Raw genomic sequence first — 26,849 nt, forward strand, 5'->3', positions numbered from 1 at the left:
TACACAAACATATGTAGGGCGTAGTGTATCTGGCTATAGATCCAATAAAGATCAATGTAAAAACAGACCTCAGCCTCATAAGTATAACCAGCTCTACTGAAATCCTCTGCTGGCTGTGAATGTGAGTAGACCTTCACCACAAATGGCACGATGATGTGTTTTTGCTCAGTGGCAGCAAGGTTTGGATGTCATTGTATAGATTTGGAGCTCAATGGTCATTTTACAGGCTGTACGTATAAAACATACAAAAAAATACACTCATCTGTGTCGAACTCCAAGATGGCAGAATACCTGAACAAAACCACTGCCCATAGGGTTAAAGCTGTTATTTCTTAAGGATGATTTTATATGTACACTTTGTTTGTTGAAAGATAATGAATTACATTTTAACACTCTGATAATCAGGCATTAAATGTCTGTATCCTGGAGATAAGGGTATAAAACAGGGATAATCAAAACGGCATGTTTAGAAGCCTTTGCTACAGATAATCAATAGTCTAAAGGAGTGAAATATTGACTACTCTTTATTATACTCTTAAATGTGTATTATTGATCAATTCACCAGTGTTCATATGCTCTGTTTTAATTCTATAGAAATTCTCTCGTTGTATAAAACCTCTTAAAACCCACGGTGTCGCCCGCTTGAGCGAGTTTTAAGCTCTTTAAATCGCCTAGACAAACATAAATATTTAAACTTTTGTCAATATAGATGCTACACATCAGTATAACGTTAATTCATTCGGATTTACCAGTAACATGATAAACAAGAGAGAAGGGGAAAAGCGGTCTAAAGTCCGGACGGTATGTGTCCGTTCCTTGATTTTTTATATTCCTTTAGTCCGTCAGGGTCCAGTAATCAAAATAATCAAAGGGTTTTCATTCAAATTAATCAGAGTTGTGAATATTTTCATGTAAAGTTAGTTGCTTGCTGTCTTAATCTTTGGCTCCTGTAAAATGACACTCGCGTTCAGTGTCAGAAGCAGCACAATTAGAGTGTATTTCCATCTGTGCTGAGCAAGAGTTTGTGCTAAAGGAATTAAATGCCTGTCCCAAATAGACGCCTGTCCCCAATAAAGGCAGGGGGAGTTCAGTGATTTAAGTAAATACACGCCCAGGCTTTTATTAGATGTTATATGGTACACAAAGAAGTTTGGGTAAAATTTAAAAAAAGTGAAAAAAAAAAAACAATAGTTATTCACAAATGTTCTGAATCCCTGATATGTAAACTTTTTATACAAAATATGAAAGAAAGTAGGTAATAATTATTTAGAAAATGTTTTAAAGTTGGCACATTAACTATTCAAAAAGTAGGAAAAATGTAAAATGTAAAATGTATATCCTAAATTGGTAATGGGAAAATAAATGTCATATTTTGGGGAAAATAATTGTGAAAGTGTTATTTTAGCCAAATACATAAAATAGCAATTAATTTTTTAAAACATTTACATGTGCTTTCCCATTTAAGGGTTAACAGGCCACTGTGTCTGCACTCTTACAGCAACATTTGTTCTTCAATTTCTTGGGAGGTTCATACTTTTACTTGAGATTACTTCTACACAAATCTCTTCTAATATTGATCTTTTAAGTACAATATTCACTTTCTTTTTGGTCTTCTCCAACTCCTGAGGGAAATAGCTGTCTCTTTATCTCCACTTTTTTCCACCAGCTTTAACTTTAACTGTCTCTGTGCACTGATGGTTTATCAGAGCTTTTTGTTTGAATCAAAACAGTAAAGTTAAAACAGCTGAAAGAGGCTAAAATGCCCCGTAGAACTGGAGAAAACTGCAGAGTCGTATAATCTCTCTCACATACACATATCTGTTCCATTGTATTGTATGTAAAAATATTGGTTATAGCAGCTTTAAAACAAAAAGGAAATGTGACCTCTCAAAATCAATATGTATCTAAATAACATCTGAATATAAATGTTTTAATATGTAGCCTTACGATCAATTCAGTGGTGGAAGAAGTACTCAGATAGTAAGTAAAAGTAGCAATGCCACCCTGTAAAAATACTGTGTTACAAGTTAATGTTGTGCACTCAAAATCATACTGGGCACCAAAACATACTTAAAATACCAAAAATAAAAAATACTCATTATGCAGACTGTCTCTTTCAGAATCATACTGGATTATAACTACCCATCTATCCATTCATTATCTATAACCAGTTATCTTTTGCAGGGTCTGAGAGGGCCCGGAGCCAATCCCAGCTGACATGGGGCATTTATGTGTAAGTATCACTTGTGCTGCAGCTGGTAACTGGGTGGCCAATTTCAACTACTTTACATACTGGCAGGTAGCTTAATCCATAATAATACATCATGTACTATATTGGCTTCAAAACTGCAGTGGAGTATAAAGTAGCATAAAATGGACATACTCATTTCCCTCTAAACGGTACCCACGTACAGTTACATTACACCAGTGGTTTGGTCCAGGTGGGTTGTAGGGCGTCTCCAGCAGAAGGAGGAATAGCATATTTTAACTTTTATTTACAACAAGGAAAGAAATAGGGATTGTGCTGTTGTTTGATAGTATGTTATAGTAATCCTAGTTTGATCATTGGTTATGAAGAGTTTATTATCTTCAAACCTAAAAATAAAATAGAAGAAATTTGTCTTTCAGACAAAATCCTCCTGAATTGGGGTCCATGATCTAATGTGCATCTATTGTGGGGGTCCTTGACATTAAAAAGTTTGGGAGCCACCTGCCTTCCACCACTGGATGTGTGACATTTCCTTTGCGAAATGGGGAGAAAGTTTTTTATACCCTTCACCCTGCAGTTTTGCGTACATTCAATGTTTATCTCCAACATCTATTTTTGGCACAGCTACAAAAATCCTTATTTTCTGGATAAACGAAGGTCAAATCAAATAACACAAAAGCGATATAAAAACTGACTGTATGCTGGAATCAAGCTGATTCTTTAACACTAAGATACTGCCAAGTAATCCGTAAGAGATTTATAAACATTATCAGCAGGGCATAAAGCAAAAATGAGCAGCGAATATTGAACATGAAATGAAAGGAGAGGCAGAGGGAGGGAAACACAATGTTCCTTTTTAAGTCAAAGAGTCTCTTCTGAAGAGGGTCGGAGCCTTTGATGTATGTTCCTCGCATGTGTGTGCACGTGTGTGTATTTACGAATCACAGATAAAGATAAAGTCATGCAAGAGTGTGCGTGCGCGCGTCTGTGTTAGTGAATCTCCGTGTGCTCTTGTTTGTGTACCTTACAAGTAAGTGTTCCCGCCACAAAAATAGCTTCATCTGTCTTTTTAGAGCGGAGGGTTCAGGATGTCCTTCAATCTCTGTGGACTCAATTATTCAGTGAGTCCGTCCCCTGTTGCTGAGGGTGCACGCTTTCTTTCACTCTGTCGAGGTTTAAGTGCATGTACAGGTTGGGTCGGTTTGTTGGGAAAGCAAAATTACAGGGGATGAATAAAACAGGAATGAAACGCGAAAATCCCTGAGTCAAAAAGGTCCGGCGTGTTCTCAGCCACTCCCATTCATATTTGCAGCCACGATTTACACGGGTAGCCATGTTCTTCAAATGTGTGCATGCATTTAGAGTAAGAAATTCACTTCAAAAGCAGCATTAAGAAAGCTTTTATGCAAAAACACACCTGTTTTATCAACCTTAATCACATAAGTGGAGCTGCAGGATAAAGAGCATCCCATCACCGCTGATTGAGATGCCAGGAATTCAACCGATCTGCCAAAATTAGATTCAAGAAACTTCCTCCACTTAGAGGAAGCGAGAGTTGAAACTTAAGAGTGAGACATGATGAAATAAATGAATCAACAGCTGCTTTGTTCTTGGGCCAAGAAAGAAAAGGCGAAAGCATTTTTATGATCACGTTACTTTGCACTGCTTTAATGGACAGATAGCACTAAAAAAATAAATAAAATAAAATCAAGCCGGGATTTAAATTTCACCTGTCCTCCCCGTTTCCATCCGAACCGGAACAAAGAAACAACTTATGAAAGTTCCAGTATATACTTTTGACTAGGTTTTTTTCAGCAAAAACAAGCATTTTCAACACTAGTAAGAAAAAATGAAATTAAAAGTAATAAATAAATCAGATTAAGAGTCCCCAGTCACATAAGCACCTTTGTGTCCCTGTATTTGTGTGCTCAGTAGAGCTTTGAGCTAAAGGCTAACATTAGCATGCCAGCAGACATTTCAACAGAATTTCCAGAAAATCAGTAAAGAAAAATGCAAATGAATTTAAGTTTCTATCCACCACTGTTATGTAAATATTAAGAGTTGGTTCCTGGACATAAACAGCTGGTGGCACCAATTCTCCAGTTAGGTGCCATTAAACCACTGCAGAAGACGAGGGGGCAGCGAGATGAGGTAATTAAAAAACAGCTGAGATCGAACCTCAAACAAACAAAAAGGACATGGAAAACTTGATGGAAACAGAGAAGGTTTGTTTAATGTATTAATGAGGAAGGTTACAGTGTCCTCGTAGCTCCACACAGATCTGATGTTTTACTCTGCAGTCATTTCTTGTCTCTTCATTGGTCATTTAAGTCAAATACTTTATGTATATCATCTTTTATTTACCAAGTCTGTTTGTATTTCACTTGGTTGCATTTTGTTTTATGGGTACACCAACTTTTTCCGGCTACCTTTCCACTCCACGATGCTAACATGCTCATTCAAAGCAGGTGTAATGTTCTCCTAGTTCCCTACGGTAGCGTGGTTAGCATGGCAATATAATATAATATAAAACCAAATACAGCTGAAGCTAATGGGAAATTTCATTTGTTTTGCAGGTATTTAGTCATAAACCAAAAAAGTGTGGCCAGATGATGACATGAAATGAAATGAAAAGTGAAGGTGTCTCCTAAATCAAGTCATTAGGATTCATCCTCTGGAGAACATCTGCCCCGAATTTCATGGCAATCCATCCTGTAGCGATCCATAGAACCGTGGCAAAAAAAGACCAGATTTTGTGATTACTCTGAGGGGAAAAAAAAGCAGCATTATTAAGAAAAAAAATTAATTACAAAACAACCAGTTCCCATGTTACTGTTGACCCACTACAACAGCCACGAAAGAGACTCTCAGAGTAATTATAGTGTTGTTTTGCTCTCCAGCCGTTTGGAGTGAACCGTAAACGTAATAAAAATGCACAGTGAATTGACAGCACTCGATGGCTGCAAATTGAAAGTACGACAGTGCTGTGCCGCCGTGTGACCTGCTCCCCGTTTTGGGTCAGTGAAAAAAACATCTTTGTGATGTGTATGCTGACTAATATATGTAGGATCTCTGTGCCAAAAAGACTGAGAGCTGTGCTAGATTGATGGCGTGCCAATGAGAATAATAATCTGTCCTCTCCATCTCTGACTCACTGTCCCTCTCTTTGTCTTTCTTCTTCTTTTAATTATGGGATGATAAATGTGCTCATTGTCAATATGTCTGGGACTCAAGTGTCGGCTAATTTGGTTAGCTCGTCTGTGCGAAGGACGACCTTGATTTCAAACCTGGATGAGTGAGAATAATAAAAAAAGGCAAATTAGGTTTTGTCTTTGTCGTTGCGACGGCACCAAACAAAAACAGTGCAAAAAAAGAATAATAAATAAAAAGGTTCTCGATAAGCATAAGTGACAAAAGACGAGGGAAAAGAAGCAGAAAAAAAAGTGTCTGGAGTTGCTCACTTAGAACTTGTACTTCAGTGGATTTATCAGTCCAAACAGTAAAGAGCACAAAAGGAAAGCTGTTCACATTCACACAAATGCACACAGACAGTTCTGCATGTACATGCCGATTCTTTGTCTCTGACTTAGTCTGCAGAAAGACAAAAACACAGACTGTAAGATACACAGTACACACACACACACACACAATACACACACACACAGTACACACACAGCTGCTTTGGAATACTGCATCTGTCAACAAGGTCGTCTTTCTCATGGCTGGGGTCGACATCTCTTCAAAGATTATTCATGTAAACACATTTGTCTGGACTAATGTAGATGGCTGTCTGCTCTTGGTGTATCAATCCCTTTCCACTCACCAGACATCAGTTCAGACTGACATGTTAGGAGGAAGACAAAAACTAAAATATATCATATCATATAAATACGATACAAATAATATCATAAATACACCAACTATGTCAGTTATTATGGAGTTTCTAGAGAATAAAACACAGACATTTAAGAGTAATTAGCAAAAGTAAAAATCAAGAGATCAAGAGGATCTCAGTCTGAGAAGAATCTTGGAAGCTTTGTGTGTTTACATTGATTAAACAGTGGAAAACTCATTTGGAGACGCAGACGGAGAGGACATGATCTTATGTAACAAGCTTCAAATTTATATTAATAATAAAATATGTATTACATGGATGGTTAGTTTAGTTTTATAACATTTATTCATCAGATTCCAGACCAACAAAGTAAAAATCCGCTGATGGAGACTAAAATGACTGTTAGGAAAAAAGCCCTAGAGATCTTTTCTGTTAGGAGGTGGAACAACAAAATCTGCTGTAGAAACTGTCGAGACATTACAAAATAAATACTTTAGTTTAACACATATCGGTCATGCCTTAATTGGTAGACAAATTTGATTGATAAAAATGTAAAAAAGTGCTTTCATTTGACACACAAATATATTAAATTATTTATCAGACTGGATGAAAGTATCTGTATGATATAAAGCCATTAGTCACTAGGGATCGCTCATTTTATCCCATAAGAATACATTATACAATGGCTATTATGTCTCCATAAAGGAAATACTGGACCAAGAAAAAGCCAAAGAATTAACATTTTCCATTTGGGAATCTATATCTTAACAATCCGGAATGTGTGTACATCAGGATGGGGAATGACAGGTAGTAATCATCTCCATGATACTTGGTCTCTCATTGGCCACTACACTCATTTACAATAAAAACTATAGGATCCATTGAACAATATGTAAACCTATTGCACAACATGTCACTACACTACATGCCATAATTAGCATGGGTGTCTCCTTGCATTCCGATGAGCTTTTTCTCGCGTGTGTGTTGGCGCATACTGTCTGCTACTTTACAACAACGCTCTTCATGTACTTCACGAACTGTGGCCGTCAATAGCCATTTTAGCTCTGAGAAGAGAACACATTTACATCGTTTATATTTTATTGAAGCACTACATGAAACATTGGGGTATGTATAAGATGAAGACCAATCAAGCCTCGAGCCATTTCCTGTAAAAGCCATTTCTTTTAAAAATAGATATAGTACGTTTTCATTGTGAACGTGATATAAAAAAAGAAAAGAAAAAAGCTGAGCTGCTGAGCTGTCACACAGCCACAAATAGCAGTGCCGTACTTCCACATAGGTGAAAATGATCTGCTTTGACATATTAGTCAGATGTGAGCGGTGAAGAGTCTACGCTGATGTTCAGAGGAAGTATTTCCTCACTGGCCGATGGCAACAAGTGATGTACATCGACTGCAGTGCCAACAATACTGGAGACGTGCTGGTCTCCATTTACTAATAATTGCAATAGCAAATGTAATTTGTAAAAAACAACAACATAATGCTGCCATAATTGTATTTTTTCTCAACATGAGGAAACTAAAGTACGGAAGCCCTAAAGGGCCATGTATTCATACATTTTATTTCCTCCGTTTTCCAGTGATAACGATATAATTAATTCAAGATCTCGAGATAATGACTGTGATATGATAACTGCGGTCAAGCCAGCAGTTACTCCGATCTCCGTGGTCAAATCAGCCGCACTTAAATTTACAGCGTATTCACTTCCGGTTTTCAAAATAAAAAAAAGGTATTAAGAACAGTAAGCTATAAAATAAAATGTAAAATAAAATATGTTACATTAAAGTGTTTCATGCGCCCATGATGAATAAAAAAAAAAAAAACCATACTTAATATCAAGCACTTCTACTGCACCAATGTGGAGAAATTCAACAATAAAATTCCACATTTGTACCTGCTTTTACAGTACCTCAAAATATATGAAAATATGACAGTTGGAGATACAAATATGGAACTTTTGTTTTGGCATTTCTCCACATTGTTGCAGTAAAAATGCTTGATATTAAGTATACTTGTATTCTTATATGTGTAGAAGTCAAATATACCATGCATAGCCAGTAATTATTGAGCAATATGATTTTACAGTACCTCAAATATGAGAAAAGATGCCACTTGGAGGTACAAATATGGAACTTTTGTTTTGGCATTCCTCCACATTGTTGCAGTAGAAATGCTTGATATTAAGTATGTTTTTTATTCATCATGGAAACTCTTTAATGTAACATTATTTTATTTTAAATTTAGGTTCAAATTACAGCTTACTGTTGTTAATACCTTTATTTTGAAAACCGGAAATGAATACGCTGTAAATTTAAGTGCGGCTGATTTGACCACGGAGATCGGAGTAACGGCTGGCTTGACCGCAGTTATCATATCACAGTCATTATCTCGAGATCTCAAATTAATTAACTCGTTATCACGGGAAAACAAAGTTTCGTTATCGAGAAAATTAACTTGTTATCACATTTATTTATGGTAATATTTTGGCGACTCAGCACTTGGTCAAGGATAAGTCTGGTGTTAATCTATATTTTGTTTATTGCCAATAAAATTCTGTTTAAACACTGAAACCAAGACTGTGTCTCTGAATACTCAGACTGCCCCAGCTTGTATATTGGCACTCTGTGGTTCCTATCAATTGGCTACTGAAGATGTAAATCTTTAAAAATGATTGAAGTTCCTCCTTTAGAAAAGAAAAAACAGTTAGTCACTGTAGTTCTTTCGCCAAGTTTACTGTTACTGTAACGTTTCTGTTTGGGACTATTTCCATCTGCGGATACATTTTTTGAGCACCACACCTTAGGGTCTGGGCAACTGGGATTTTTCACTGTTATTTAATAGAATAAGTATTGGATAGACAATAGAAATAATCATTACACGTGGTAGTCTTTAGGGTTGAAGCTGATATTTCAATTATATATAATTCTCAATTCCTTAAAATATGACAGTATTTAGGTAAACAGATTATACTAAAACCAGCTCTATATGTATCTTTTTACCAGCCTTCAGCCGATCATCAGCGGAGATAAAACCACCTTTCTTTGACACACATGCTATCTCTCGAACATCTTTCATGTGGCTCCTCCATTTCATTCCTCAGGTGGGTTTAGTATCATGTCTTTCACTTGGTTTCACACAGGCAGTCTATTTCATGGCCAGAGCAGGTGGTCCCATAATTTCTACGCCTGCCTGATGCACACTGGCAGGCTCAGCAACAGAGCGGCAAAATTCAAGACGCCACCCACTCACTGGCTCGAGCACAGACGCCGAGAACATAGTGTCGATGTCAGAGTGCGTCCATCTTTGTCTGTCAATTTACCCGGCTGCGTTATCTGACTCTCCCAGCACCAGCTATAAAAGCCCGGCACTTTCGCTTGACTTTAATGCCGCTAATGCCGTTTAATCACTCAACCATTCATCACAGTATGTCCTAAATTACTATCAGCTTCATTTGGCATTGCATCATCCCAGCCAGTGCCCATTACCGTTGCAGCAAATGAGGAAAGATAATGTGTTTTGTTCAAAAGGCGGATGGAGAAGCTTCCCTGAGTTTGGTCGCAGACTACGTCATAGCAGCGGAGACAGTTGCGCTGTGTGTATATAATCAATACGGATCATGCATCTGATAGACCCCAGGGATTTGACCTGGTTTTTTTCATGTGGAAGTGGCTCACACACACACGGATACACATCCATGAAGTTCAGAGGGAGCGAACAGGCTAAATGGAGGTTTCAGGCCGAATGATGGATTGGATTGAAGAAAAGGGAAGAATGCAGTGCTGTGTGAAAACAAAAAGGAAAATAGGCCACATTGAAGAAATCAGTTGTTTTCTCTGTGACACTAACATTTCCACAGAGAAATGGATAAAAAGGGGAAGAAACACAGAGACGGACAGAGAGTGAGAGAGGGAGATAAAAGAGTTGTGACTTTGCTCTAATTCCAGTCCAGTCAACCCCGGGGGCGGCCGGGGATTCACATTCCACTGACCAGCGTCCATCGGCCCTGACAGGGTGAAGCCAATCAGCGCTTACACAGGAGGACAATCACTGGAATGTCACAGCGGGATCCTACTCTCCCCTGAAACAAAGTTCAGGCTCCCACAGCGAACCCAGCCAGGCCATGCCTCACTGACCTACTACAGGCTGCAAGAGTTTTTAATTCACAACTATATTACTCCGAGTGTGTGTGTGTGTGTGTGTGTGTGTGTGTGTGTGTGTGTGTGTGTGGAGTTTTCCTGTATTGAAGAAGCTGCACTCTTCCGCTCACATTTTAACCTAAGCCAAAGAGTCTAGATGATTTGTAAAGATGGACGATTGCAGTATAACAGCAAAATGTAAAAATGATAAGGTTTCCTCACTTAAAATAAATGAATAAACATCATTTGCATAGATAGTTGCAGTTATAAATAGAAACAAGGACATCTTGAAACAACACACAGTTCTGCAAACAGTTTCGAAACTGGGGCTTCTTTGAAACTGAGGATGCATTTCATCACAATGCATGTAATTTCAAGAGCTATTTCAATACGTACTTCTACTTTACTGGTTCTTTAACTCATGCAGTACCTGTTGTGCTTTTGTGCTGCAGGAATATGTAAGGCTCAACAACAAGAAAAAAACATAATTAAGTAGAGAAAAATGCATGTATCGTGAGAGTTTAACAGCTCAGATAAGCTGTTTCATCTGGACTGTTTGGGGTGTGGTTTGATCTGATGTAGATTTTGACCTTTTTCCAACTGAGCTTCGTCCAATGACGTGAAATCACCAACTGTATTAAAATTTGGCAGAAAATTGTGTGTAGGATGCGATCCATTGTAGTCAGTTATGAGTTACACAATAAGATTTTCAGGGCTTTTACACTTAATGTTAAAAATCAAAGAATCTGCCCCTCTCAACAAAAGGCGTACCCCATGGCTCAGTCCTTGAACCCCTACTTTTCATCATAGATGCTTCCTTTGTGGCCCATAATCAGACATGATGTACACTGTTACATAGATGATACGCAAGCAACTGCATATACTCAGACTTTACACCAGTAGAGCTCTGTTGACTCTGAAGTCTACAACTTGAGTGTTATTTTACTTTAATTACAGCCGCACTTAAAATCCATCACCAGATCTGCTGGTGATGGATGTGTGAAGTGTTGTGAAGCACTTCAAATTAAGCTTATTATTTTTTCCCAAAAAAAAGTAGGGTAGTCCTGCTCTCTCAGTGGCCCTCTCACTAATTAATAGGGTTAATGCGGGACAATTGTGTACAGTTGCACTCATTTAAAATGCCAAACCTGGGGCGCCTGGTTAGCTCAGTTGGTAGAGCTGGCGTCCCATGTACCAAGGCTGAGTCCCTGCTGCAGTGGCCCGGGGCTCGAGTCCGGCCTGCGGCCCTCTGCTGGGTGTAACCCCCTATCTCTCTGCCCCCCACTCCTGTCCACCTCCAGCTGTCTCTATCAATTAAAGGCAATAAAAAAGCCCTGAAAAAAGGCCAAACCTTTATCTTATCTTTATTATTACTTTTTACAGATTAAATTAATTCCTTTCTGGCAAATAACAGTAATAATAACATTGAATTGCAAAGACATGCACAGCATACACTGAAAGTACAGGAATGACATTCAGTGCAGCACATTAGTCCATGGAATAATATATTATTCTTTTAATTTAATTTGGAATGAGCAGATGTTGTCTTGAATAATATAAGTTGCAGGGTAGTGCTGACAGTAAAGAAAAAAAAAAAAGAAAAAAATCTAAATTGCTTTTATATCTCGAATATTTAAAGTTGCCAGGCAACCGTCACAACTCAACATCTGGCGATCTGGTGAGTTCAGAGATAAAACGCTATCACGTCAAGCTCATTTAATATTTGCAAAGCAATACATTTGTGATGTTTTGAGAGAGAATTTTCTTTTTTTGAGAAGAAAAATTAATATCACAGTTGAGTGTATTGACAGCAGTTGAACGGGCACTTTGCATTATACATAATGAACGGCTGCATCCATTTAGGCTGCCGTACTCTATTCAAGGCCAAACAACAGACTGCTTATGCTTTTAGTTGTCTGAAAAGTAGCTATTTTCTCATTACAGCTCATGAAGCTTTCACTTTCTGCATTTCATGTTTTATGGCATCTGATCAGGCCTCCCATAATGAAATATGCATTGATCCATGTCCTGGAGTCTTTCCAAAACCATTTTTTCCTTCTAGTCAAACTTTGTTATGGGAATTACCATGCTGGTGCAAAGGATCCAGTTACTAAATAAAGCTAAAAAAAAAGCAGAAAAACTGGAAGAAAATAAGACTTTGTTGTGCTGAGGAGGTGGTATTCTCCCTCCATAGAGACACTGCTGTCTAACTCGATAGCTTTCATAGCAGAATTTTTATTACTCATCTGGGTTTTTAAACTCACTCATTTGCTTAATCCAAGCTGATCCACGAGACGTGAACAAAGCGTCCACACCTGTCTTTCCTGGCTTCCTTCGCCACAGAAACAGCTGCGGTGGCCCACACGACCTCCAAATACAGCGTGAGCGATGGCAGCGCTCATGTACGATGATGCTAATGTCGGACAATGGACAAGTGTGTGTGTGGGGAGAAAGGGAGAGAGAGAGAGAGAGAGAGAGAGAGAGAGAGAGAGAGAGAGAGAGAGAGAGAGAGAGAGAGAGAGAGAGAGCGCTTTAACTCACCATATCGATGGATGACACAGGCCCGATGCTGTTGACATATATGCCCACATCGATGACTGTCGGTTTCACTGCAAGAGCCAGAAGGAAGAAGAGTGAGTGATAGCTGCACATATTGTAGGTGGGACATGTGAGATTTATACATACAATCATTCTTCTTTATTTGTCATTTGTCAGTGTTTTCATCCCGCAGTTATGTGTGACTGAGCCCTGCATGTGTGTTCGCGGCCAAATCAAATTCATAATCTAGTTTAAAACAACGGTTATCATCACTCAATGTCACCTTGACAGATAAAACGAGTCTATTTCCCTTTTGATGAAGGCAGAGCCATCCATCTATCCATCCACAGAGGAAAGATCCACTTTTGAAATCAGAAAAGCTCCACCGTGCTTCCTGGAGCAGTTACTGCGTTACCATGGCAATTAATAGCATTTCCAGTCAGTATGTAAGAATCTTGGCTAGTTTTTGCTTGGCAACAACACTCGGGGTTGGTTCTAGGAAGCAAAAACTGGAGCATTAAATGTGGAATGATACCAGACCTAAATGCGTTTCTTTGTCTCATTACTGTAAAACAGAAGGAAAAAAAAAAAAAAAAAGACTTCTCACTACCTCATTTAAATCCCTAAGTAACACACACACACACACACACACACACACACACACACACACACACACACACACACACACACACACACACACACACACACACACACACACACACACACACACACACACACACGCTCAAACCTCTCAGGTGATGATTAACATGAGTAACTACCTTACTTGAGATCATTTTTGGCCCACACTGGCAGCATAACTTTACAGATGGTAATGTCAGTGTGTGATGGTCGGTCCACCGCTGACATTCATGATCCCCTACTGGCTTTGGTGATCCCCTGACATTTTCTCTAGTGCCACCATAAGGTTGACGTTAGTGGCTTTAAATGGAACCTCATACATCAAAGTGCTGCTGCCTATGTTTGCGTTCATTTTCTTAAAAAGAGATGCTTTACAAAATGATAGAATGAGGGACAGCTGTTGGCTCGTGGTCTTACCCTTTTGCTAATGATTTCCTGTGAGTTAACTTAATGAGCCCAGCTTTCCACCATTTTGTTTCCCCTTCTCTCTCTCTTCAGTGCACTGATATAGCTCAGCCGGAGAATGATAGTTTAACTCAAGTTGTTAAGTTATGCCTGGCATCTTTTTACTCCTTTCTGTCATTTCTGTAGTTTATATGAGTTCACACCAAACACAAATTAACCGATCAAGGTAACTCTTGTGTTCTGGGGGGTAAAATGACTGTTTTTGTCAAAAGGAGTCTGGTGGCTTTGAAGGGAGCAATATAGTGGCTTCTGTTCGCTGCTGGAAAGAGCTGTCTGATGGCAAAGTAAAGTGGTAAAAATATTCTAAATATAGTGTACACTTAAACTGATAGATTTGTTTAGACGGCTAAAATACGTTTTTTTTTTTTTTGCTGACCCCGTCTACAGCAGTACATTACTTAGCTTCTGTGTCGGTACTCCCATCTGCTTCTCAGACTGGGTTTGAGTACCTCATACAACCCCACTTCAAAAAAAAAAAAAAAACCTGAACCATCTCCTATAAGACAGGCTTGAAAAATGTGAACCTACCCTTTAATGGGTTCGCAAATGTAATACCAAACAAGGGTTAATCTGTTTCACGATATCACAGGCTCCATTGAAGCCAGCTTGAAAATTCCTCCCATGCACCATTTTCTCGCTTACTCTTTACACCACAGGACACTGCAGCCTATAAGTGCAGCTATTCACTGCTCTGATTGACTAAGACACACATACACATTCTGTCTCGCACACAGAAACACAATTCTTCATTCTTCAGGCTGCTACTGAACACAACAACCGCAGAGCCTCGTTCAGACAATGGTGTAAAAATGCAGGTTGAGCTGTTTTGGTTACAGCACACATTATGAGGTTAAGCACAGTGCATGTGTGAGAGCTCTTGTACGTCTACCTCTGCGAGATAGTGTTTGTTACTTTCTATTATTTTGCAGGATTGTGACGGGCAGACGTGAAGCCTAGCTGGGTTCTGCCAAGTGGTGTGTTGTCAAAAAAACCTCTTTGGGAAGCGGAGTCTTGTGTGCACTCTTGTGTGAGTGTTGTGCTGGGTTTGTATGCACACATTAGAGGTTATAGATCCATTATTTTGTCAAGTCAAATCTTCCTTCCTCTTTTATCTGCAATGTACAACTAAATTATTAGTTTCCATAGTGTTACACTGAAGTGTGTTGCTGCCTTGGCCTTTTTAGATACCAGTGCAGCTTCAGTGTAATACAAGATTGCTAAAAAAAACTTAAAATTTATGCTCAACTTCAAATGTTTATACTCCTCCTTCCCTGAAGAAAAGGTGCCTCTGAGCAGTGTGCTTAACCCCTGACCTTGCTCAGTCCATCTGCTCTCTACCAAACAAGAAGAGTGTAGTTTTACAGAACAGCTTTCAGGTATGAATGTCGGCGGCACAATGAATATAAAAAGGTTGAAGCTGGGAAAAAATATTCAAGTAAATCTTCCCAGCACAAGTACATGTTGATAAAACCCCAGTGTAGTTGTAAAAGGAATGTATTTTAATTGGAATCTATTAGTACTATTTGGTTATCTACAGCTCTTTGCATGTAATCGAATCATGTTAGCTGTCACATGTTGGGGAAAGAGCTACTGAATTAATCCATGACCCACGTTACATTCATTTCAATGGCTCTTTATGGTTCATTGGCACGGAAGACTTTCTATATTGTTAAATTATCAGCATTGCCATTGTATGTGCTCTGTGATGTCAATATGAGTAGCAGAATTGAAGTATTTATATGTGCACATCTGCGTGTTATGTCCCCAGGGACCCGCTGTGCTGGGCTACTGATGCAAGCAGTTTCGGTTAGTGAAGGCCTGCTGGGAGGCGTTGATTCCCTTCCAACAGCATGTTCTGCTCCACCAACTGGACAATGAGGGACAACAATGCAGTTAGACTTCTGAAATTAGTTGTTCAGCCTACAGATATCTTCATTGTGATCTTTAAGTTAAAATCTCTATTCATTCATAAATACAGCCTCTAGTTTAAAACAGTGTGACGCTGATATAATGAGGCAACAATACTGTAATATTAATACAAAGAACCTGGTGGTCAACAATTTTTTGTGGCTTGAAAAAGAAGAAGATGTACTGTCTCAACATTTTAGCCACATTAGTAGCGTGGCCCTATGGATGGCAATGTTATATGGTTGGTTAACCACTTTGGTCCAGACTGAAATATCTTTCTCTTCGTTTGGTAAATTCTGTTACAGACATGTCCCCCTCAAGATGACTCGTAACCAGCGATCAGCCATCAGTGTTAATATTGTCACTGTGCATGTTAGCATGGCTGTAGATTTTTCTCCGACTTCATATTCGTTATAAACAAATATCTGTCTACTCACAGTCCCTCCTGGTCATATGTCATGGAGGTTGGAGAGCTTGTACTAACCAACTCAATAATGAAGCAACACGGTCCAATCCCTCACTGGCTTCCCATTCGCAAACACTGCAAGCTGGATTCATTTGACCGCTCTACCACGCAGAAAGCGCCACTACTGGGAACTGAACCCAAGTCTCTGTGGTGGATTATTTTGACACACTACCATTGCACCTAGAAGGAGTATTTCTGTGGATTTCTGCTTTTAATAATTTTAACATTAGGGTTTCCTGTTAACATAGTCTGGTCATAGCATAGCATCTCTAACCCTCTTTTGGGTACTGCCTGGCACCATTATTGGGCAGCAAGTCCAAATTCAGGCTCAGAATCAAATCGTTATTGTCCATCTGGGGAATCTTGGCACCGAAGGCGCGCAGGACAATACATAATCACAATGTACAAATTATGGAGAATTACATAAGGTTCATTGTTCAGTCAGGATAAACAGGGGCTGAAGCATATTCTAGCCTGCACTGGGAAACCCCAGGCCACTCAGCATCTCTTAAACATCAGACAAAGACAGGCAGAGGTAAACAATATTCACACATTTGGGCAATATGGACTAGTCCAACTCATCTGCATGGCTCTGGATAAATTGGGCGGAAACACCCAGAGGAAACCTAGGTGACAGTGTGAACCACTGTCCCTCCTGTGGGACCCATTTACAGTGGAAATGGAGAAAATTGAAAGACCACAGCAGTGAAAGCTGATCTGTTACAGCTTTGCAGGTCTGCAGCATTTGGAAACTGGGACAACCTGAAGGGAATTGTCCTTAATTTACACCACAGTAAATAATCAAGGTAGACGATGACATTCTGAATCTTCATATTTTAGACAGACAGTCAGTTTGGTCTACTGAGCAATTTTTTTCAGTTAGATTTATATACCAGTGGATTACAGAGGGAAATAACTACAGTCCAGTGTTTCCAACCCCCCTAAATCTTTTATCCGCCCTCCCTGGAAGTGAGGGTGAGTCTCTGAACAAGCACACCACATCACAAAAGCTGAGCCAACCTGACATATGTCCAAATAACGCATGGCAGATTCATGTGGGATGGTGCATAAGTAATGAAGACGCTGCTGTAAAAGAGAATATTCAAGACATATTTTCTCATTTTCTGTACCGTTTATTCCTTTTTTATACTTCTGTTTATTTTGCTCTTTCATCTCTCAAAAGCGGAAAAATAAAGTTGAAAAGAAACCAACTTCTAATCAATGTGGAAAGAAACTTAAACACCTACCTGCATCTACCTATCAACCCAATTTTCTACCTCTAATAGAGAAACCATCACCCGCAGAGGCCAGATGAATCCCTCATCCACCTCTTCATGTTGCTCATCCTCCTCCTCCTCCTCATCTTGCTTTTCAGAAAAGCATGACAGGCCCCATCTGTATTACCACATTACCCTGTGGGCCTCGATTAAGAAGAAAGGGCTTTTGTGCCTGCTTGGCCTTGTTGGCATGACAAATGCATTACGCATTGTCAGCCCTGGCAAACAGGCACATACACACAGACATACACACACATACACACACACATATATATATATATGCAGACATACATATTCCAGCTGACCATTCAACTCCCATATGTCCAAGAAGCGCTGCACTGGGAGCCTGCAGGCCTTCAGTGGGCTGTCGGATGCTATCCTGAGGGTTTGCCTCACATCTTCAGTCTCACTTTCGAAATGAATGTGCTGTAAAATTATTAATGACATCCTCTTTACTAAATGTCATCTATAGTGCTTAAGGCCTTCTAGCCATTTGCCTCAGGTGAGTCCATCAGAGAAACATTGTTTGACAAAGACACAGTGCTGGAAATATTTTGTGAAATACTCCATCCTACAAAACCAAAATGCATGTATTTGTTTAAAATAGAACCACCTTTTTGGCATCAGCTTGACCACATAATAAAAATACAATTTCTGTGAACGTAGCATATAAAAACCTGAAATTTTGCGTGGTTAAAACACAATGTATTTACTTCAACAAACTTTAAATTGACAAGAAGGCTAAAAGAAGACATTTTGTTTGTAGATCTGTTTTTGCCTCACATTCACTGAAAAGGAGAGAGCAGTGTCTGCAAATGTTTCAGGTATAACTGTATTTGGGTTCTACAATGCTTTATAAATCAGCCTGAAAGACATGCAGTAAAGACATTATGACCTGTCTGTTACAGTTTGCTGGCCAGCCTATAACGTTTTTACCAGCTTGACTGCTTCTGTAGTTATTGCTTCTCTAATTTCTTGGGTAGTACTGTAAGAAAAACCCATTACTCCTATGAAATATTTGAAAGCCTATTACATTTTTGCTGTAAGAAATTAGAATTTTCTCTAGTATGCAACATAAACTTCTTACTTTTCTTGGAATAAACATTTCTGCAAATGTTAATGCATTCAGGATAAGCAAGTTCTCTATAAAGTGTAAAACCTGTTTTTTTATTTTAGTCCAGTAACCTTAAAAGTCAGATCACTCTGTTTCCTGTTAATGGTTCATTTGGATTATTCCAGTGGAACAAATACAGTCTGCACGTAACTACAGTCTCTGTTCAGTTATCCTTTTAAGTTGCAGTTATGGGTCACATAGTTCAAGTCTCTTATGGATCCACAAGAGTGTAGTCTGCACACACTGTAATCCATCACTCCATACTCTGCTGCACTGGTACAGCCCATGTCATCCACAGCAATCACACGTCACGTCATGCATGACCTCTCCGCTCCCTTGTTAGTGTGTGTAAAAGCCCTGCAGCTCACGTTGCCTTTGGTCTTGCATGGAAAAGCTGTTACTGCTGCCGCCAGGGAGAGGCATGCAGTCTCTGTCGCTAGAGTTTTATTTAAACTGAAGGGATTTAAATCTACTGCATAGATTGTGATTGGGACTGGATTACAAACTGTTACTGTATTCATTAAAAATTTTATTTTTTGGATAAAATATAGAGATCACTATTGATATACTAAAGCGAGTACACTACAATTATCTAGAACAATACATTTTAAACTAATTCTCTAGTACAGATTACATTATAAAGAGAACAAAATAACTATTCCTACTTTGCTTCGTAAAAACATTACATTCCTTATAGAACATAGAACTACATTTTACAATTCAGTTTAAAAAACTAAACCAAAACAACATTACTATTGCAAATATGGTGATTTTGCAGGAAAACAAATTACCCCAATATGAAGGTAAAACCATTAATACCTAAAAAGTACAATTATGTGGCCCAAACAGTTTGTAATGGTAAGAATTACTTCAAAATGTAGGTAAATACGCTCATTCACATACCACTCTCATGCCGGTTTGTTAAATTTGAACCTGCAGCGAGGACAGCATTTAAATCTAAAGCTCACTAATTAGCACGTTATATCTCGTTTGTTAAAATCGTGCAAAAACTGAACAGTAAAAATCAAATGACAGGAGACATTACATCATCCACGTTGCAGTTTCTATTACTGCAACATGGACCTGATCCCTCACTGGCTTCCCACTAGCTATCACTGTCAATAGTGTTTGATTGGGGCTGGATTGAACTCTGCCAGGGATGCAACCGAGAACAGACTGAATGAAACACATTTGTAGCTTAAACCATCGACAACAACTTTGCACGTTTACAGCAGTTCCAAAAGGTAGCCGGCACATATCGGGGGCCACTACGTGCTTCTACTTTTCTGAACAAAAAAAAAAAAAACACTCCTACACTTCTGTTTTTGATTGTGTAGCCATCTGCTGCAGGCCTGTACATGTCAGTGAGTGTTGTAATTGATAGCCAATTTGATCATAACTGATGTAAATATGACAACAGAAATTATTTGTGTCAGCCCTCTAGTGTCAGCCACCTAGTGGTAATCACAAGTAGGCCACGCAGACCCCTTTTCTGCAGGCTCCTAAAACTCCCTTCTGGCATTACAGATTGATTGAAGTGCAAACTTGGCAGTGAGTTGACTGATATGCTCCTCTTTAAGTCTTAAGGTAGAAAACATTACTGGTTGATTACAAAATGCAGCACAATAAAAGATTAGAGCCCAATAACTGACTTTAAAACTGTGATCTTTGATGCAGGCATCAAGTTTAATGTATGGACGCTTGGAAATAGCAACAACATTTCAATTTATTTCTTTTAATATGAATGTGGTTTTAAAAAGTAATAATAATCAGAATGCAGTATCAAAGCTGAGTTATCGTAAACGTCACAGGTCTATATGCAGTGAAGGGGGGTGGCACAGTGGCACCTAATCTTTATGCATGTGACTGCACCAGCTCCACTTTCTCTTTCTCTGCTGTCGTTCCCAGCAGTTCTCAGCCTGCACCACACACTGGCAAAGCAACAAATTTCCTACACACACACACACACACACACACACACACACACACACACACACACACACACACACACAACACACACACACACACACACACACACACACACACACACACACACACACACAGTTGATTAGTGAATGTCAAAACTGTTGAGGAGTGCCAGAAAACACAAACAGAGCTTAAAAAGGACTTGACTGTTTTAAATAAGGAGCTCTCCAAAACAAAGTTTTAATAAAATCAACCCAATACATTTGTCAGATAATGAATTGATTTACCTAACATTTGAGCAAAATGTCAGGGCACACCTCAGCTCACTCCATCTCACAAAGGTTCTGTCACTCTTGTTCAGAAACCACGAGACAATTAGATAGAGATACCGAGGTTGACAAAACAGGTGGGCAGACACATCCCTCCGTTTTACACCATCCAAACATTTTTAAATTTGCAGCCAGTGAAATCTACACACCTCTCTATTTAATATTTGTTGCCATGTTGGCATGGTATGGACAGCCAAGTTACAACTCAGATAGACAAGATATTAGGGGTTTATTGTAAAAGATACAACCTGTTTTTTTTTATTTCACAAATATATCTGAGTGTGATTTATAGCAGAGTCAGAAATCTAGACTGGTAGACATTTTGTGTGCATTTAATTGTTTTCCACTACCAATTAATACTTGTCATAAGTGTGTATACAATTAGCTGCGCACAAAATATGCAAAACATGTTTTAACAAACCTAAAAATCAATCAAACATGATTTGTACACTTTGTGGCCACTTTATTAGGTACACCTGTACAATCTACTGCAATCCAAGTCCACCTATATGATGACTAGAACAATCAGACGGTAGGAACCATGTGTAAATCTGTACTGACGGTTTTCCAATCCATAACTTATTATACCACTTCATCATGTGTAAGCAGTGTACAAATTATACCACATTTGCTTTAACCACAACAATATAATGCTAAAACCACAACAACAGTGAGATCCTCTGGCCAAAACCCATATAGACCCACTGGTACAGCCCAGCGTACACAAAATCACAGGCAGTTTACAAACCGTGCACAAAGATTTGTAAACCTAGAGATTTACACATTCTTCCTTCTCAGCTGATCCCAGAGGGGCTCCGTACCTTTAGGTAGCACCTGGCCACATGCTCCAAAAAACATAGGGGGCAGCACTTAAGCTCCTCCCACCCTGGATGCCATGACACTGTTCAAGATTGTCTGCAGTTAGACACGCCAAATAAACCTTGCAATGTCCGCAGAATATATAATGAACTTTCCAAACTCTCATGTCAGGCAAATAGCAAGTAGTTGGAATATGACCGCAGGATTATTTGTGTTCATCTGCTGCTGAACCCACTAACTACTGTCTCATGGCTCAGGGTTAAACTCAAATGCAGACAGAGAAAAAACAACTTACTGGTGGGTGCAGGTAGGCAGACAGACAGGTTCAGGTCCTAAAGGCAAAACAGGAACTAATCAAGCAGGATGAACTAAGAGCTGAGGCAAATGAACACACTGGTGAGGAGGGGCTAACTAGACAGGTGAAACTAATTAGGGCGGGGCAGACACAGGAGGAGGAGTATTTCAAAATAAAAACAGGAAATAACTAAACCAAAAACCAACCAAAATAAACTCCTGCTGTAATTGAATTGCAATAAATGAGTGAAAGGGAAATAACTGATGTGTTTAGATTTGGAGAAGTAGTGTAACATTCGTGTCAAGATTAGCCAACCATGTGACATCTGTCCATATCCAAATAATGTATGTAATAAAAAATTGATATAATAGAAATTCTTTCTCCAATATTATTTTCAGTCTCTGACACTGTCAGAAAAGAACTGGAGTTCTGTGGTTCTTCCCACTGGGGTTTAACTCAACCAATGAAACTATTTCTGCCTCCAAGAAATGTTTAAATAACTAAAACGGCATACTGCATGTGGGGGGCAAAAGCCATCTGGTTCTCCCAAGCAGGAAGAGGCTGAAAATTATTTGCGAGTGCTATTTGACCCACATCTTTACATTTGAGCAGCTACTCACTCCAAGGACAAGCTACAGCGAGCCATCTGCACTGCTGAGAGGGACATCAGCTGCAGTCACCCAACGACCGGGAAACTGTAGTCCTTCATATGCAGGTGATGTTTACTGCTGAACTCTTCCGCCCAGAGAAGCTGTATCACTTGACAGCGCTGCCTCCGGCAGACGCCACAGGTCCTGCGGTACACTCAGAGCAGCTAATTATAATTCTTATGAAGTTGTCTAAGATGATGTATATTTCCGAAAACACATGGGATGTGACTGCTGCCTAATTTGATTAATTTGAAGCTACGCAGCAATGAGAAATCAGTAGACGTCTTGATAGAGGGGCTCTATAATGTCTGTGCCTAACCCGGTACAGTAAGTTATTGATTTAAGTGTCTTGACACATAACCCAAGTTATAGTCAGTTTTATAAATCGAGTGTGCACACACAGCTTGACAGCACGGCGTGAAGTCAGAAATACTTAAAGGAAAAGTATGCTCGTTCCCTTTTTGCAAAGAGTTAGATGAGAAGATTGATACCACTCTCATGTCTGTGTGCTAAATATGTAGCTAAAGCCAGCAGCTGGTTAGCTTAGCTTAGCATAAAGACTGGAAACAGGGAGAAACAGTTAGCCTGGCTCTGACCAAAGGTAAAAAAAAAAATCTTCCTAAAGCTCTAAAGCAAAAGTAGATTCATATTTGGTGTTATCAATCTTCTCAAGAAACACCCAGCAAGAAAGCAAATAAGCATATTTCCCAAAATGTCATTTTTTTCCTTTAAACCTGCAATAACTATAATAAACAAGCTGTGAAGACAACACAGATCTATAATCACCTTTTAAGTTGACATCTCCAGTGAAGTCAAGTCAGCTTTTATTTATATACCCCAAAATAACAACTTGTCTCAGGGGCTTTTAACAATACAATATTCAATCCCCTCTGTCCTTAGCCCCTCGACATGGTGAATATTATACGGAGAAACATTATCATTCATTTGGAGTAGTGTTTATGGATGGGATGATAAAGTTTAATATTCACTCTATTAAAGCTCTGTTGTTGATCTTCTGAGGAATATATCTGGCTTTTAGCAGCTATATGCGCCACTATATACAGTATGTTTGCCAGCTTGTTATTCATAGCTGTGGCTCTCTACTACTTGAAGCTGAATGGAGCTGCACATTCAGTTGATCATTCTCTGTTCATTACTACAAGCAACCTCTTTCATATTATTACAGTCATTTGACACATTGTTAGTATAAAAATATTGATTATAGCCACATTAAGTAGAAGCAAAGCAGCTTCCCCCTCTCTAATGTTTTATCCTGGTGCCTTTGAGCAAGGATGCTCAATAACCAGCGAAACCGTGGCTACGCTGAGCAGCTAGTCGTGTCTACACCTACTTGCAGGGTATTGCTGACGCTCGTTTGCTCAGCAAATCTCCCTTGTATAAACAAATATTATTTAAATTAAAGAGTGCAGCTTCACCGGGTGACCCAGCAGAGTGTTTTATTAGACAGAGCTCGCAAACATGAGAAGCACTAGTCTGGCTGATTTCATTGGACAGAGATAAAAGATGACATCAGGTGTGCCAAAGATTTGGTAAAAACTCATATTCTTTTCACAGACGCATAAAAAAAAGTCATGTAAGTCTTAATGAAAAGACTTTGCCATCAGACAGATATTGACCGTCTGTGTAGGTGTGTATACGGTGCTTGTGTATTTGTGGTTTGTGCATGTAGGTGTGTGTGGGGTGTGGGGGGACTGAGAGAGCACATACTGTACTGTAGCAGATTGTATTCAGCTCTCTGAATCCAATATAATAGATCTGGGATGGGGAGGCATTTCTCTTCCCTCTGAGGTTTAATGAGAACCAGGCAAAGGGAAAGGTCTCACTGCTTATGAATCGCCACCAGGCAATCACACAGCTAACGGCAAGCAATAACTCAGCAAAATAGGGGAAGGGGGGGCTGCTAGGGGATGCTTGTTACACACAAAACACACACATTCATGTACGCAATGAGGAGGGCGTTTTATAAATTATCTCTCTATTCAATTTCCGCTAATACTTAAAGAATAATGAAACAATCACAACAAGCTCTTATACCTTCTTTCACTGCTAAATGAGTAGCATGTCATCCATTTATTGTATCAATTACTTCTTTAATTGACTGAAATGAAAGTGAATGTGACTCACAAGCTATATGTGGACATTAAAAGTGACTTAAAGACTTTGTTCACACACTGTTGAAGATGACGGTGCAAATGGATGCAAATGTAAAGCTTTTGGGGCTCGGCTTAGGCTAATCCTTGGATACTGTGTTAACAATCGCAATGGAATAAATTTATAATAATGCTAATAACCGTTGGACGTCTGCCACAACAGAGGTTAATGCTATAATCTCTGTGATGGGGGGGGGGGTACAGCATACGAGCTGCCTCATTCACACACTATATTCTTAGATCGGCACAAGATTGACAAACAGTCAAATCCTTGCTGACTCGCGTTGTGACGTTTCCCACAATCTACTTTGTCACTTTAACCAAGGAAACAAAAATCAGAGACACCCGTCACAGCTGGAGACATTCTAGAGATTTAATTAGACTTTGTGTCCATCAGGTAAACAATGAATTATGCATTATTTTGCTCCCCTGGTGCAGTCACAACAATGGAAACTGCCTGATACCAAACAAGCTAATGTGGGGGATGAGATTTTGGCAGTTTCAGACTTTCAGAAAAGATGTCACATCTGTCTCCAGTGAAGTTAGGTGTCCCTGGAGTGGCAAGAAAATTATGCATGAGGTAAGCTAAAATTGTATGGAAGATATAAAATGCCTAAATAAAAAGAAAAAAACAAAGCATATGTTTATATACATATCATTGCCTTTTTATGTACACATTTAATATGTCATAATGCAATGAAACATATAATAATACTATAATAAATAAATAATTTAAAAATCTAATTATTTGTCTTTAGTAACTAAATACATAGCACTCATTCGTTTTCACAAGGAGGTGCAAGCGACCTTTTCATTCGGCATTGTCAACTGTCCAAATACAGCTTGGGGGAATTACCATGGGCGGGGCTTTGTGTCCCTGATGGAAGTCATGAGAGACAGCCTTTCATTTCATTGTTCATTAAAACCATTTCCTGTTTGGTTTGCTGGCTGCAGGGACATTTTGTTACATTTGTGATCGACTGCAGTTTTAAGAAATCTTACAAATGTAACTAGATGTATGGTTCATTTAAAATCAATACATATAACAATGTGTAATTTATTTAAGTGTTTTTCAGGCATTTGTTGGCAATCTTCCATGAAAGTGCAATCAGAAAAGAATACCATCGTCAGAGAAGCACAAGCCAAATAAAAAAAATAGTCTCAATCAAAATAGTCCTCCACAGAAGCTCTACAAAATATCTATCCACCCCCCGCCACCCTCCCAAAAAAACACCCCCACCAAATCCCTGGCTAACCACCGGTGCTTTGGCTGGAGTGGAGTGGACATGGGGGAGACAGATGGAAATCGATTAAATGGTTAGAACTCACAGGGATGGGAAATGTGTCAGCCATGATCCAGACCCAGCTTGGTCTTATTACCACCTAATGCACTTCACTTTAGTATCAGACCCGCTTTAAAGCTCTACACGATTGCTCGGCCATTCCTTTGTGGTTTCTCATTAACCCTGGCACGCTGAAGGAATGAAAGCTCCACAACCTCTCTTTGGAGATGAATTAACATTTTAAGAGAAGCTACATTTCTGGTCAAGGCCTCCTCAGACAGCGTGTGTGTGTTTATTAAAAAACAGCACAGGAAACGGCATTAATTTGCAAATATTTCTGTCAGGATACTTGTGTGCACTTGGCAGGTAGCTCCACATTTTTAAGCATTAAGGAGGTATAGAAGTTGTTTTCTTTTTTAATAATCCTGATTTATTTCTCTAATTAATGCAGTAAAGTTTTCCAAAATATAATGTGATCATCTTAGCTGTAAGGGCGAGTTATTACGATCACAATGTCTGTCAACACACAGGCCCAACATCACCATGGCAACATAATGTCCCACATGCAATGTATCATGCTGGCAGATGACAGTACAGGACACGATGCTATCATCATGAAACATCTATCCACTATTTGATCTGAAGCTCGCTTTAAAATATGAAGCTCAGTCACTGGTGCAGTAAGTCAGTGTGGCAGGTGATTGGCTGAGAAGTGCTTTTAGGTTGATTCTATGGGAATAAAAGATGTTCAGTTTTGCATTTTAAAGC

The 26,849-nt window shown here is 39.1% G+C and overlaps 1 protein-coding gene across 1 annotated transcript in view; it reads right to left on the reverse strand.

The window, feature by feature from the left end:
- Positions 1-26,849, reverse strand: part of LOC127378693 (gamma-aminobutyric acid receptor subunit gamma-3-like) — an 89,704-nt gene that overhangs the window by 45,948 nt on the left and 16,907 nt on the right. Inside the window, exon 3 of the mRNA XM_051427839.1 lies at positions 12,743-12,810. Coding sequence (XP_051283799.1) covers positions 12,743-12,810 — 68 coding nt within the window. The remainder of the gene's footprint in view (positions 1-12,742; positions 12,811-26,849) is intronic.

Source organism: Dicentrarchus labrax, unplaced genomic scaffold (assembly GCF_905237075.1).
Source record: "Dicentrarchus labrax unplaced genomic scaffold, dlabrax2021, whole genome shotgun sequence".
In the NCBI taxonomy this organism is placed as follows: Eukaryota; Metazoa; Chordata; class Actinopteri; family Moronidae; genus Dicentrarchus; species Dicentrarchus labrax.